Below are 15095 nucleotides of genomic sequence, written 5' to 3'. Positions count from 1 at the left end.
TCATCACGTGCAAGCACTCAGCTGAAATACCCCCAGACACTAATTTAATTCAATAATATAAGTTTCATGGGGAGAGTCTGGACACTTCAAGAATACTGGTTACTGGGCATTTTCATCTCTTTACTCCAATCCTGGATTGGCTTTGTTAATCTCAAAACAGAGAAAGATTCTAGCCCTCTATTCTAAAGCCATACATACATACATACATACATAAATCAACCAACCAACCAACCAACCAACCTCTGCTGAGAGAACATAGGGAGTAAGGGTGAGAGAAGTATTAAAGTTGATCAAAGAGGTGGCAGAGAGAGACACTGTCATTTATTGAAAGACCCACTATATGTATAACCATATCAAACCCTCCCAAGGCTGATAGCCATTTAATATTGCCCCCATTTTACACATGAGGAAACTAATGTTAAGAAGTTAATTGACTTGCCAAAAGATACATTATTGCTAATTCTTGACCCATGTTTAAAATCAGGCTCATTATATATTGAACATTGTTATTTGAGGTCAAGGTTCAAATCCTCCCTAGATATAAAAATGTCAACAAGTCACTCCCAATCTTCAAGACCTTTTCCTCATGTGTTCAATAAGAGTAACACTCCCTTCATAGGCTTGGAAGAATTCAGTAAGAGTAGCACTAGAGAGGATTTCTCAGACTTCAAAATACATAAATATTCATTTTTTTCCCTCTCTCTCTCCCAAGGTTCTATAAACAGTGGAAGAGCCAGCACAGCAATGCAGAAATCCTGACAGGCTGAGCTGGTTTCTCTGTCCTCACCTGTCAGGTTTGGACTGCAGATGCTTGGAAGAGAGGGTGTGGGCAAGGGCAAGGGGCACATTCCTAATATTTAGGAGCTGGAAACATGTGGCAGCATACTGCACCTCTATTCTGTGACCTCGGATCTTGTTATTACCATCTTACCGTCCCATGCAGTTACTAGTAACGCTGAACCTTTATTCTGTTTTGATTTACATCCTCAGAGCTGGTGAAAGGTGGTCAGTTCTCATGATGCAGGCCAGACAGGTGCAGAACACTGTTTTAAACCACCATAGTTGTCTGTCCTCTCTACATACACTCTGTAAGCTGAGTACCACGTCCATCTGGTTCCTTATTGTAACTGCAGCACAGACAAGAGATGTGATGCCCACATGTGCACTTGATGAACAAGGTGATTCAAGTTCAGAGGAATTGGTTTCACTTATATGTGGAACATAAGAAATAGAACAGAGGACCACAGGGGAAGGGAGGGAAAACTGAACGGGAAGAAATCGGAGAGGGAGACAAACCATGAGAGACTCTGGACTCCGGGAAACAAACTGAGGGTTACAGAAGGGAGGGGAGTAGGGGGACAGGGTGACCAGGTGATGGGTATTCAGGAGGGCATGTGTTGGGATGAGCACTGGGTGTTATACCCAACTAATGAATCGTTGAACACTACAACAAAAACCTATGATGTACTATATGCTGGCTAATTGAACATAAAAAAATAAACTAGATTTTCTAAAATAAAAAAAGGAGGAATTGACTATAAAATCTAGATTTTTCGGTTTTAGACAAAAGCAATTGAGATGAATGACTGGGAAGCCAAATTGTGTAGCAGCTCCCTCCAAGCTCAAGTTATTTGGTTTGTTACTAAGCTCTAATTTCTGGAAGAGGTAAATTTCTTCTTAAAGGAGAAGACAAGATAATGACAGCACTGACTTCAGGTGGGACTAACAGAAACTCCTAGCATGGCCCTTTGATCAAAGCAGCACAACATTGGAAGCACCAAACTTCATCTGAACAACCACTGGTTCATAAAACAGAAAGATGAAAAATTTGAAGAACTTTGAATGTTCCTATACTTTGTCATCCAAATTCACTTATGTGCAAGACACACATAACACATACACACATGAATATATAAAGCATTTACTTATTTACTTCCTGGCTGCTTTGCTGTAAAGCCTCTGTTCATTTGGGAAACCACACATTTTACCCCAACCACTATTGACCATATTTACTTTGTCAGCTAGCTTGGTTCACAGCTTCTAGTCACACCTTCAAGCTTTCTCGTCACAACTTCAAACCTCAATGGCTTATCATTTCACACCATCATGCTGTTCTTCCACTTGTAGGCCAAAGGGAAGGATGTCTAGAGGAACCACCAGCGCCCAGAGAAGGATGGTCTGCATCCCTCTAACTGAGAAGAGCACCTCACCTCGCCGGGTTCCCACCTCCACAGTTAGACTTCATGCCTAACCTTCATGACACTGAGCAATGCTCATTTTCTGGCTCTTGCTGCAAAAACTCAAAAGACCTCCTTTGAACTTTCTTGTTCCCCTAACTAGTTACCTCATTTGTCCTTCTTGTCTTTACAATAAAATCTGTTCTAATGCTCTAGAGGTAAAATCCTTTATATGGGCCCAACTGCCCTCCAGCAGTCTATCAGACAGTACCCATCCTTCCTCCAATTTCTAAATAACTAAATGAGACCACCTCCATCCCAGGAAATAAGTAAGCTTGAAAAAATTATGGCAAAAAAGGGACTTCAGAGGGCTATTTGAGCTCTCTGCCATTAAAGGTAACCTGTCTATTCACAGGTGGAAAAGGAAAATAGATCTGCAAAGTAGGGGCATAATTAAGAATTCTGTTGTATCAGTTAGTGTTCCCTCCACTATCTCACAGAGTTCAGACTCTGAACTTACCCTCAAATCATTCATTTACCTTTGTTGTTTATTTTTTATTAAATTTTGTGGATGTTCTATTCTAGTGCATTACCATATAATGATAGGAAGCCAATTATTAAAATAACCAACAAACTTGATCACCCAAAAACCTGCACATAGGTATTTATAGCTTTATTTATAATCGCCAAAATCTGGAAGCAACCAAGGTGTCTTTCACTAGATAAATGGATAAGCTGAGGTCCACCCAAGCAATGGAATATTATTCAGTGCTAAGAAGAAATGAGCTATCACGTCATGAAAAGACATGAAGGAAACTTAAATATGTAAGTGAAAGAAGTAAAAGAAGTCAACCTAAAAAGGCTACATATCGTATAACTCCAACTACATGACATTATGGAAAGAAAAAACTGTGAAGACAATACAAAGAGTAATAGTGATGATAAGGGTCGGTGATGAGGGTAGGGAGAACTGGATGGAGCACACAGGAATTTTAGGGTAGTGAAAATACTAGCTCTGATACTATAATGATGGATATATATCATTATACATTTGCCTAAACCCATAGAATATACACTGCCAAGAGTGAATCCAAAAGGAAACTATGGGCTTTAGGGTGATTATGATGTGTCAGTGGAGGCTCATCAAATATAACAAATGTACTACTCTGGTGGAAAATTTTGGTTAACAGGAGGCTATGCATGTGCGCGGGCTGGAGTATATGAGAAATCTCTGTCCCTTCCTCTCCCTTCTCTGTGAACCTAAAATTGCTCCCAAAAAAGTCTTTAAAAAAAAAAATCACAGGGATCAGTAGTTGAACTTACAGCACAACCCATGTTCACAGGTCTCACATATTTCAAAAACTCCTTTTTGCTGTCCCATTATCTATTGCTTTGGTTGAGCAAAGTTAAAGTGTCTACTTGAGAAATTAGGATCACAGCTGTGATCCAAAGGACACATCCTTATCCAAAGTGTTTGAATATACAGCTCTGTGGCAGGACTATGTGCATGTGCAAAGCTCATGGTAACTGAAAGGTTTTCCATAGCTACAGAAATGAATCTCTTCCCCTTCAGACTAAGTTACAAAGACAAAATAATCTGATGGCAGTAAGTACAAAAGACAACCACCTCAAACTTTTACAAAGCATCTACTCTGTGGAAAATATTGTGCTAGATGCGGGGAAGCAACACTCCATCCCATAAAAGGGCCAAAGGAAGGATGGGGCACTGAACCAACACTTGGAAAATAAGTTTTGATTATTGCAAGAAGACTCTTTATTATGGGGAGGAAGGGAAGGGAACATGTATCTACTGACCTGAGTGCTATAACATTCCAGTTTCATATAAAACTAGTATTATACAAAATTTAATTGTTAGTGATCATTGTCCACCAGCAGCTTACAATCTAGGAAGAAGCAGTTCAAACAAGGTATAAGAAAGTCAGAGACAATATAAAATATTTATCCTAATGATGTAGCCTCCAATCTTGGTTTGAATGTGAGAAACTCAGTAGACAGTGGGGACAGAACATAACAAGTCAGCACAAGAGGGAAGTCAGAGAATGATGACAAGGAGTTAACACATTAAATCGAAGAATTATTTCTCTCAACTTTGCTCCATCTTGATCATCTTACTCAATGTCTTACTCAGGAGACACAGAATATTGAGGAGCAAACAAAAATTGTGGGCCCACAGATTAAAAGAGCAATCATTTCTCCCTTCTTCCTGGAGGTTGACATCTAAGTATAAGAAAATTACATGATTTGACAACGCATATCCATCAAGGTCTACAACTTGAACAGAAATGTTTATTATCGTTAAGAGACCTGGAGGTGGTAACAGTATAGTCTTGCACAGTGGAGATCAGGTGACTTTTCAGGACAAACCTGGAGGATGGCCATGGATTGTTTATATAGTGTGAAAGACCAGACAGGACTCCATGGCAAACACGCTGCCAAGACATGCTCTAGAGCTACAATATCCAAAGGGTAGCTACAAGGCACACTGGCTATCTACATTTAATCAAAATTAAATAGCACTAAAAAAAAAAAATGGTTTGTTGACAGCAATATACCATTTTATTCTTTTTTTTTTTTTAAGATTTTATTTATTTATTCATGAGAGAGAGAGAGAGAGAGAGAGAGAGAGAGGCAGAGGCAGAGGGAGAAGCAGGCTCCCGGTGGAGCAGGGAGCCCGATGCGGGACTCGATCCCAGGACCCCGGGATCATGACCTGAGCTGAAGGCAGACGCTCAACTGACTGAGCCACCCAGGCGTCCCTATACCATTTTATTCTTACATGAAAAATCAACAGGACATGATTTAGAACAGACTTACTTCAGTAAAAAATTGTTCAGGATAGAATCTGAATTGGCAGATGGATATTCATTTTACAATTCTTGTAACAATTTCTATGCTTGAAATTCTTCATAATAAAATTTGAAAAAAGTTTAAGAGAACTATAAATTCAGTTGTACTAGCCACATCTCAAATACTTAAGTTGCCACGTATAGTACCTAGTGATTACCTTATTGGACTACAGAGACATAACGTCTCTATTATCTCAAAGAAATGTACTGGCCAGAACCACTCTGATTCCTGAACCGAGCTCAGGAATACTGGCAAACTTCAGAGACCAACTCTTCCCAATAAGGTCAGTTCTGACTGTCCCAGGGGGGAGTGAATTATCACTACCAGGACTGTACACTTTTAAAGAGTAGGGGTTCAGATGGGGGATTAACAATCCCAGGGGCATAGTTGCTAACAGGGAAGTAATGAAAGACCAAGTCTATCAGAAAGAGGTTGCAATGGGCGCCTGGGTGGCTCAGTTGGTTAAGCGATTGCCTTCGGCTCAGGTCATGATCCTGGAGACCCGGGATCGAGTCCCGCATCAGGCTCCCTGCTCGGCAGGGAGTCTGCTTCTCCCTCTGACCCTCCCTGCTCTCATGCTCTCTCTCTCTCTCTCATTCTCTCTCTCAAATAAATAAAATCTTTAAAAAAAAAAAAAAAAAAAAAAAAGAAAGAGGTTGCAGGACTGAGAATCATGAGTTAAACCTATGCTCATTAATAGTTAGAATACGGGTGCCTGGGTGGCTCAGTTGGTTAAGCGACTGCCTTCGGCTCAGGTCATGATCCTGGAGTCCCGGGATCGAGTCCCGCATCGGGCTCCCTGCTCAGCGGGGAGTCTGCTTCTCCCTCTGACCCTCCCCCCTCTCATGTGCTTGCTCTCTCTCATTCTCTCTCTCTCAAATAAATAAATAAAATCTTTTTAAAAAAAAAAAAAAAAATAGTTAGAATACACACACACACACATGCATTAAAGTGTCAATTTTAAATAACTTGTAATGCTGAGAACTCATTTAGTTCCTACAGAAACACAAAATATATTCCGTAATATCTTATTGACAAAAATCTACTGTGAAATAAGGAATAAGGGCATAACAGAAGATGTGTTTCACCTGGGGTGCTGACTTGACTCTTGTAACCCTTTAGGCAATTACTGATTACACCAAAAATATTTAAACTTTAATAAATCTGAGGGGTTTGGGATACATGTGAAAAATCCAGAACCTTCTGTAAACAACTTCTATAGGCACCAAAAATTACGTCCCGTTAGGTATGGAAGAAATAAGGAGAGATCTGCAATTGCCTTTAATGGATGAAAATCTGGCAGCATTCTTCTGCCTGAAAGAACTTCTGCCATAGGATGTACCTACTAGAACAATTCTTTATTATCTTAAAGTGAATAAAGAGACTTAGCCTTCTGAAAAAAACAAACAAACAAACAAACCCACTCTCCATCCGGGCTTTGATATGTTTTATTAGAGCAAACTCTCAACAAAAGGTTCCTTTTATTTACAGAATTTCATGTGTGAGGACTGTCCAGACCACTTGGACCCAAATGAGAATAATCATTAAGCCTGCTTATGTATTTCCTTATTTTTAGTTGGCATACAAAAAAATTTTCACATTTATAAAAATCCCAATAGGGTAAATGACAAACCCATCCCTTAATTAAATATAAAAACAGCTGCAAAAACATACAATTTAGATTGGTTTAATCTTGAAATGTAATCCAATAAGACTAAAAACTAAACATTTCAGGTCCTGTACCAAATAGTAAAATACTCGAAGGCCTTCAGGATCCCTAAAATTTAAAAAGGTAAAAGTTACTTTTTTGTTCCTAAGATGAAACACATAATTTTAAAGTTAATTCCCAAAACAAAACAAAACAAAGGAATTCAGGAGAAAGGATTTGTTGCAACTAAAATGAACATACTGACTACCATCTCTGTCTTTTCTACAAAATTCATTTTTGTATTCATTCATATTTATATTTCATTCATATTTAAGGTGTTTATTTTCTTATAAAAGAAATAGCTATACATAAGAACGTAGAAGACAGATAAAATTATAAAGACAGAAAAAAATAATACCCCTAATACTATAAAATGTCACTCCTCCCAGGATAACTATAAATATTTTGGCATTTCTCTATTTTCTTAACTAAAATCATTCCGTGCCCTTTTTAGTATTACTTTTTCCTTCATTTGTGAATTATCAATAATTCTCTTTGTTAAACATTTGGATTTCTCCCCAATTATAAGACTTCAATGACTGGGCGCCTGGGTGGCTCAGTCGTTAAGCGTCTGCCTTTGGCTCGGGTCATGATCTCAGGGTCCTGGGATCGAGCCCCACATCGGGCTCCCTGCTCGGCGGGAGGCCTGCTTCCCCCTCTCCCACTCCCCCTGCTTGTGTTCCCTCTCTCGCTGTGTGTCTCTCTCTCAAATAAATAAAAAATCTTAAAAAAAAAAAAAAGACTTCAATGACCATCTTCATGAATACAGCATTTTCATTATTTGAGAGTATTTCCCTAAAGTAGATGCTCAGAAATGAAATTACTAAGTCAAAGATGAATTTATTTTTTTTTATTTAGTTAATTAACATACAATGTATTATTTGTTTCAGGGGTACAGGACTGTGATTCATCAGTGTTATGTAATATCCAGTGCTCATTACAACCCTCCCTAATGCCCATCACCCAGTTACCCCATCCCCTCAGCCCCCTCCCCTCCAGCAACCATGAATTTAAAATGTTAGCAGCTTCATGATGTAATGAACACTGGGTATTATATAAAACTGATGAATCACTGACCTCTACCTCTGAAACTAACAATATATTATATGTTAACTAATTGAATTTAAATAAAAATAAATTAAAAAAATAAAATGCTAGCAGCTTTTGATGCATAATTATCAAACTGTTTTCCAAAAAACACTGTACCAATTTAAAATCCTAGTTAGGGTATGAATGCCACATCCTCATCAACTGTGGGAAAATCAACTTGATAGTTCAAAAGTATCTGACTGGTCTTTATGAATGTAGCCTTTTGTATCCAATAGTGACTATGCATTCATTCCTTTCTCCCTTCCTCTAATAAATATTTACAAAGCACTTCTTGTATGCCAGGCACTGTGCTAACTGGTGACACAGCAAGATTCTCATGGAGTTCACATTCAAACCAGAAAAGCAAGCAAGTAAGTTCTTATAAGTTAGGGTGATAGAAGAAAGAGCACTAAGAAAACATTCTGAGGCATAAGACAGAAAAGAAGTGGAAGCATAGAAATTTTTCGGACAAAAACAATACTATGTCCTACAAAGGCCCAGAGGAGATAAACTTGGGAAGACAGAGGAAGCTAAAGCCATACTTAAATTATACTGACTTTCTTCAATTTCTTTCAAATATTAAACTCAAGGAGGAGAATGATGTGGTATTAGGCTAATGAGGCTGATATAATCCAATAAGGATTTCTTTTAAGTTTTATGAAACTCTATCCAGATTTTTACCAAAAATAGCTATTAAAATTTGGTTGCTGTTATGCATATGGTCAGATTAAGATTTGGCAATCAGAAAAATACACTGCTAAGTAGTTGACAGCAAGTCTTCAATGACATAAAAGTCAAAATTATATCTGCAGAATAAACCGATAAATTGCCACTGAAATAACCCTAGAAAACTGGCTATTGTTCTAAAATGGCCCTTTCAAATAAATTATGTCAATTTTTTTTTTTTTTTTTTTTTTTTTTTAGATTTTATTTATTTGTCAGAGAGAGAGAGTACAGGCAGGGGGAGCAGCAGGCAGAGGGAGAAGAAGGCTCCCTGCTGAGAAGGGAGCCCGATGCAGGACTCAATCCCAGGACCCTGGGATCATGACCCGAGCCGAAGGCAGACGCTTAACTGACTGAGCCACCCAGACATCCCTAAATTACGTCAATTTAGTTAAAATACTTCAGCATACTTACTTTGACTGATTTACATCAATAAGAGAACCTATTTTCGATGTTGTAAAAGAAATATGTTCATCTCCAATTACAATTTCAAGCTCCTGAAAAAAATAAAATAGATTAATGTAGTTAATATAAAACTCCACTCAGAGGTATTGGTATTCTTGTTACCAAGAGGTCCCAATTTAGCTGCAAGTTTTCTAGCAGTCATAAAGAAGAAAGAAAAGAAAGAAAGAAAAAAGAAAAGAAAAGAAAAAGGAAAAGAAACTTAACCTGACAGACATAAACTATGTCTGTAAAATAAAAACCTCATCAACTGCTCAGGAGTCCCCAATATTAGGATTAACCAAGAATTGCTTTCCAGAGATCTCATAAATAAGACACTATAAATATGAATGATATATATAAGAGTACACATAAACATTTCTTATGTCAGTAGAAACTGAAGACATAACTTTGAAGCACAATGCTGTAGATATGGGTATAAACCTCTTTTTAATAAATAAATACAAGCACATTTAACCTTTCTACCAGGCTTTATAAATAAAATGCACAATACTAATAGCACCACTTGGGCATCTACTATGTATGAGGCCCTGCTGCTGGGGACTTTACAAACATACTCTGTAATCCCTAAAACACCCTTCTCAGGGTATTTTACAAATGCAAAATACAAGACTCATAAAGCATAGGAAAAAAACACTGATGTATTTACAATCACGAGTAAGTGATGGTATTGATATTTTGAGTCCTCAGCTGTTAAGACTGAAAGACTCATTGTGATTTGACTTCACAAAGCATTGAAAATTAAGACCTACTAAAACAAATACAACATACTGTAGACATTCTTAGTGTGCCATAATTATTGTAGAAATTGTTCTCTAGATTTTATCTGCAAATCTAAAACCAATAATTATGAGGCTATGTGTGTAGTGATTTATCAGGTTAAATAACAAATGCCATTAAAGATGGTCTTAGCTCTGTATTTCATTATGGGACCTAATTATGCACAGTTTTTGGCACACACAAAATGGAGAACTAACTAAGGCTCTCAAACGATCATAAAATCTTTGACTTAAAGACCCAATAGATGATTTCTGGAACATGCCTACCCCTCCCCACCAACCAAAACATATAAATACATCATCAAGTCGGTAGATGAAAATACTGGGTTCTCCCTGAGTCTAAAATAGATAAAAAGTTTACTGTTGTAGTGTCTGTTTTTTAGTACGTATGTACCTACAGCATAAAACAAACCGAGATTTAAATTTACTTTTTAAAAGTATTTACAATGTGTAACATAAATACTGTTAACTATTACCTTTGCTTTCCTAAATAATACTTCTTTAAATAGAAGAGGTAAATGACTGCTACAGAATGTCAGCATCTATTTGATTTCTCCACATTTTCTTCTAGTCAAAGAAGGGGATATAAAGTATAATTCTCAGGAATATATAAAAGTGAAATTAAGTATTTCTTCCTCCAGGAGTTGTATCTCATTTCTTCAAGAGTTGAAAAAACCCAAACTGTCTTTCTACAGAGTGAAATTAAGCCTTCAAACTTCTCCAGAAGCCCTTTGAGAAACATTAATTACTCTGAAGGGAATAAGAAGCAAAAGCAATGATCAGTTTGAAAAAGAAACCAATCAAATCCCTCTCTTGGGCACAAGGGTACAAATAAAGAGTTCTCAAAGTTATAAAAATGAAGAAAGTGAATTTTACAATCAATAAGAATCCTCTCTTGAATTTCACAAACACTGTACTTATTCTTAACAGAAGTAATTAATATACAATAGCAATTATCCATTAACAGTATGAAAACATCCTAACTTTAACCAGTGAGGCTACAGAGAAGACTGCTCAGAAAGATGCCTAAGTTTAGAGCTCTGCACTGACTCCTTTACAATTCAGAGGTAGAACAGAAAATGAAACTAAGTGAAATAAAATTAAAGAGTATTTACCGGGTGCCTACTAAATGAAAACCAAAGAATCAAGGAGGAACTATGCTAAGTAAATATGGAGAAACGTAACAATTATATCACCAATTTCCAACATGTATGCACGTAAAGAACTGTATATGAACCTGTCGGCCAACTCTGTCAGGGGGAGGCCACAAAGCATCATCTTCTTTTGTAATTTCACTGTCGTCAATAATCCTCTTCAGTTCCTCCATTACACTCTTGTGCACATAAGCCTGAAAACAAGTTATAATAAAAATTCCACAATGTCTATTACTTCCCACAACTCAGAATGAAATCATAATATGAAGTTACAAACCCTAAATAGTCAAAGAGAATATCACAGAAGAATCTAATACTGATCCTAAAAGTACAAGATGGGAGATAATCACTCATCCTTATGATTTTATTAACTCTCTCGCCCTTTCCTTTAATATGTATTTGTTTCCAAATTTAAAAAAAAAGATAACTTACACTAGCCCCCTTTTAAAACCCTGGATCCTGCCTTTTAACACGGGACTCAAATACCTCTGAGTGGTTAACAATGATAACAGAAAATCTGTGAGGTGAACAGAGACAAATACAAGTAGACATGACAGTCACTGCTTTGAGCTTTTTCTTATCCTTAACTTCTGGGCCTTTCATTTAAAATTCTGTAAAATACTGTATTTAAATCTTGACTATCAATTAGTTTAAATAGGGAATGGGATAAAAAGACAAAGCTAATTATGAAATGAATGAAATTATATGTTTAAAGGTGGAACTACAACTTAATATAATCAGATTGCTTCTTTGGCTGTTACACATGCTACATTTAGATCTATTTAAATAGACTCCTTTTTCAATCTATAAACTGGCTTCTTTACAAGCAATACAGCCTGAGATGTACTTTTGTAAATTCAAAAAAAGACATGAAGAAAATGGTCTAAATGTAAAAAATTAGACATCTGAAAAGAACTTACCTCCTTTCTGATCATGACATCATTTTTGTAATTGCTGTTGTTGGCATATCTAAGCTTTCCTGTGGGGAGTGGAAAAAAATTCAATCTATAACAGCAAAAACCACTAAAAAAAAAAATAATAAAGAAATGACATTGTAAGCAATTTCAAAGGTACAGACCATTTTATACTACTACTTTTATTAATATTTCCACCCTTTTAGCATAAGATCAATGCTAGACCTGTAAACACTCAAATATTTGTTGGTAAAAAGTTGGCTAAAGTTGAAGCCAGTCATTTTCAAAACTTTCATACCTTCAATAGTTGAATTTTTAAACAATCAACATAATTTTTAAATATTTCATGCCTTCAATATAATTCAATATAATAGGAGGGGTCATTTTTTTTTATTATGTTACATTAATCACCATACATTACATCATTAGTTTTTGGTGTAGTGTTCCATGATTCATTGTTTGCATATAACACCCAGTGCTCCATTCAATACGTGCCCTCTTTAATACCCATCCCCCCACCACCTCCCCTCTAGAACCCTCAGTTTGTTTTTCAGAGTCCATCGTCTCTCATGGTTCGTCTCCCCCTCCGATTTCCCCCCCCCTTCATTCTTCCCCCTAGGAGGGTCATTCTTAAGGCTCATTTGCTTAAGCTATGTCATGAACTAGACAGGGAATCTGAAAAAGGAACTAACATTTCTTTTTAAAGCCTATGTTATATATCTGTATTGGCCCTAAGTGATTTACCCAGAAAATTTAATCTAATTGGTAAAACAACACTTAATAGGTTTTGTTCTCTCATCTATTTATAGTTGAGAGAACAGAGTTAAGTAACTTGCCCAGGGTCAGAAAGATTCATTTCTAGGTCTACCTTCTTCCAATACTCATGCTTTCCCCAATACTCCAAAAATTATTTCCTTCAAATTAATATATGTACACAATATGGCAATGCTACTATTTTAGCACTGTGACTAAGATGCATACGAACTATGTACTGCTTCTAGATAAAAGCTGGTCAGTTTGTTAGCTGACCTGTATTTAATTTTAATCCATCATGACTTTTGTACTCCCTGATGCATGCTTCTCATCATGGCTATGGTCAGTTGCTCAGACACAAATGTAATGTGGTCCTGATCTCTGAAATGATAGGTTTCCGTAATGAGGTGACCCCCTCACTACTAAAGGAAATATGTGGAATGGTATGGTGGCAGATAACCGGATGAGAATCACTGTTCTAGCATGAACTCTCCATGATAATATCCGCCTACTTAATTTACGTGACTGGCTAAACATGATATAGGCAAGCTGAAAGCTGTTCAAAGGCAAAGGCACTAAAAAGAGTATCACCTAAGAAAAGAATAGATGGAGAATTCAGATAAATTTGGCTCCTTAGTTAAATTTAAAAGAGACATGGTAAGAACAAGGGGGAATAAAGTGATTAAGGTTTCTGAACTGCAGGGCTGTAGCTACCTTGAGTTCTTCCTTAAATGTCTGATACTCTTCCTAACATGTGATGCTTCTCCACTTTTTTTTTTCACTCTCACAGAACTTTGTCCAAAGCATAATACACCACTTAATATCCACACTGTTTTATGGCTAGTTTCATGTCTGTGTCACCCACCAAGACATAGTTCCTTCAGAGAAATTAAGGAGACTTACTCATTATTGTACCCTCAATTTTTGTGTTTACATGTTGCCTTGCACATAACACGCATTCAAAGAAAGAAAAGTCTATGCAGGTGGACCATCCCTGTTCTAAGCAGAGTTCAGTATACAGTAACTCTCTAAAGAGAATCAGGGCTCTCAAATGATAGAATAATGCTGCACCTACAGGGCAGCAGACAGTCCCACCTCACCCTTTGCTCATGCTGTTTTCAGCAGTCTGAATGGTTTTTTTCCCCTCACAGGCCAAGAAAATACCTATTCTCATTTCAAGACTCATCTTGAAAGAGAACTTTGGCTACCTATATTATTATGATCTCAAACCCACCTTCGCCCCATATTTTTTTGGCAAGTATTGTTGGCATTTTGGAGACAGTCTTTGAGATGCTAGTGCACTATCTTCCCGGTGCCAGCCTCTCTGAAATAAATTCCTTTGTTGTCTCACCACCAGTAGATTCTCTGCCTTTGGATTTTGTCAGCGGTGAGCCCCCAATCTGGTCTGTTTGGGAAACCCAGAGCAGCCCTGCGCACCAGCTACAATTTCAACTGTTACCTTCTCTAGGAAGCTTTCCTGGACTCCTAACCATTCCCCCCTTTTTATTCTTAATGCATCCTATGGGGAACAACAACTATATTTAAGCACCCAAAACACATAATTACTACACTCATGTTCCTACACGTGGAGCTCCCTTCTTCAGTTCAGCGCACCGGAAGCCATCTAGTTTACTTGACGTCATCCTTGAACATTTTAAAGAACATCCCATCACGCGGTTGTCCAAGGGATGCTTAAAATCTTCCGGTGACCGGCAATTTTCGGACTCCCCCGTTCAACCATTGTATTCATTTAAGCGCTGTATGTAAGGCCACGTGTCTAGGAAAAGGGATGAGACCTACTCTGAAGACTCTGATTACCCTGTGTTCAAGTTTTCAGTATCTGGCAGGATCAGATTTTCTGAATTAACTTACACCCATTAATTTTCTTTTATTCACAGGTCCAATTAATGCTTCTGATAGTCTTCGGTTCGGATTTACTTCGGCTCTAGCAAGTGACCTCAGTCCCCAATATATACTTGCAAGCCCACTGAAGCGGAATCACCCCACTTCGCCTCCTCCGCGTCCTCTCCACCCCGCTTACCCTAGCCGCGCACCGAGCTAAGCTGCGGCGGTGGCGCCGCTCCTCTGCTCACCGTCTGGCCGAAACTCGAACTCCAGAAACTCGTGTCCAAACTTGCCCTTGTGACCTACGTAGTAGCGCAGGTAGAAATCGCTGGCCATAGCCATTTTTACCCCCTAAAGCCAGCCCAAGGCCTGGCCAACGTGCCGCCGGGCGCCTGGTAGCGACGTCATCGCCCGGGATAAATGCGTCACTGCGGGCGCGCCTTCCCGGTCCCAGGTCACCAAAGGAAAGAGGGAGGGCTAACTCTCGTTCCAGAGTCTTGGAGGCGCCGGGGCGAGAGGAACATTTTTTTCCCCAAAATTAAGTGGATAAGATTATATTAGCAAAACACAGAAGTGTGGAAAATGTGATCGCATTTTTTATGGGTTTAGAATTAAGGTTTGCA

At 38.0% G+C, this 15095-nt stretch overlaps 1 protein-coding gene across 2 annotated transcripts; it reads right to left on the bottom strand.

Annotated features, from left to right (window-relative positions):
- Positions 1-1004: 1004 nt before the first annotated feature.
- MAGOHB (mago homolog B, exon junction complex subunit) lies at positions 1005-14888 on the bottom strand. Of its 2 annotated transcripts, none has more exons than XM_021690565.1 (5): positions 14721-14888; positions 11881-11939; positions 11044-11154; positions 8980-9062; positions 1005-1127 (listed from the first exon to the last, which is right to left on the bottom strand). In XM_021690565.1, exons 1-5 carry the CDS (start codon positions 14812-14814, stop codon positions 1076-1078), a joined length of 399 nt encoding a protein of 132 aa, XP_021546240.1. In that variant the 5' UTR covers positions 14815-14888; the 3' UTR covers positions 1005-1075. The 2 variants fall into 2 exon arrangements, with proteins under 2 accessions (XP_021546240.1, XP_021546239.1); XM_021690564.1 differs by lacking the exon at positions 1005-1127 and adding an exon at positions 6476-6822.
- Between the last annotated feature and the right edge of the window lie 207 nt (positions 14889-15095).

Source organism: Neomonachus schauinslandi, chromosome 5 (assembly GCF_002201575.2).
Source record: "Neomonachus schauinslandi chromosome 5, ASM220157v2, whole genome shotgun sequence".
Classification (NCBI taxonomy): Eukaryota; Metazoa; Chordata; class Mammalia; order Carnivora; family Phocidae; genus Neomonachus; species Neomonachus schauinslandi.
The sequence above is the reverse complement of the archived record's forward strand: the minus strand, read 5'-3'. Positions and strand labels throughout refer to the sequence as shown.

Bases quoted from the DNA above. Each gene is read 5' to 3' on its own strand.
- MAGOHB (XM_021690564.1), bottom strand. From the start codon at position 14,814: ATGGCTATGGCCAGCGATTTCTACCTGCGCTACTACGTAGGTCACAAG. The intron at 11,155-11,880 runs GTAAGTTCTTTT...ACTTGTTTTCAG, and splicing joins ATGTCATGATCAGAAAGGAG to GCTTATGTGCACAAGAGTGT. The intron at 6,823-8,979 runs GTAAGTATGCTG...TTTAAATTTTAG, and splicing joins ATTGATGTAAATCAGTCAAA to GGATCCTGAAGGCCTTCGAG.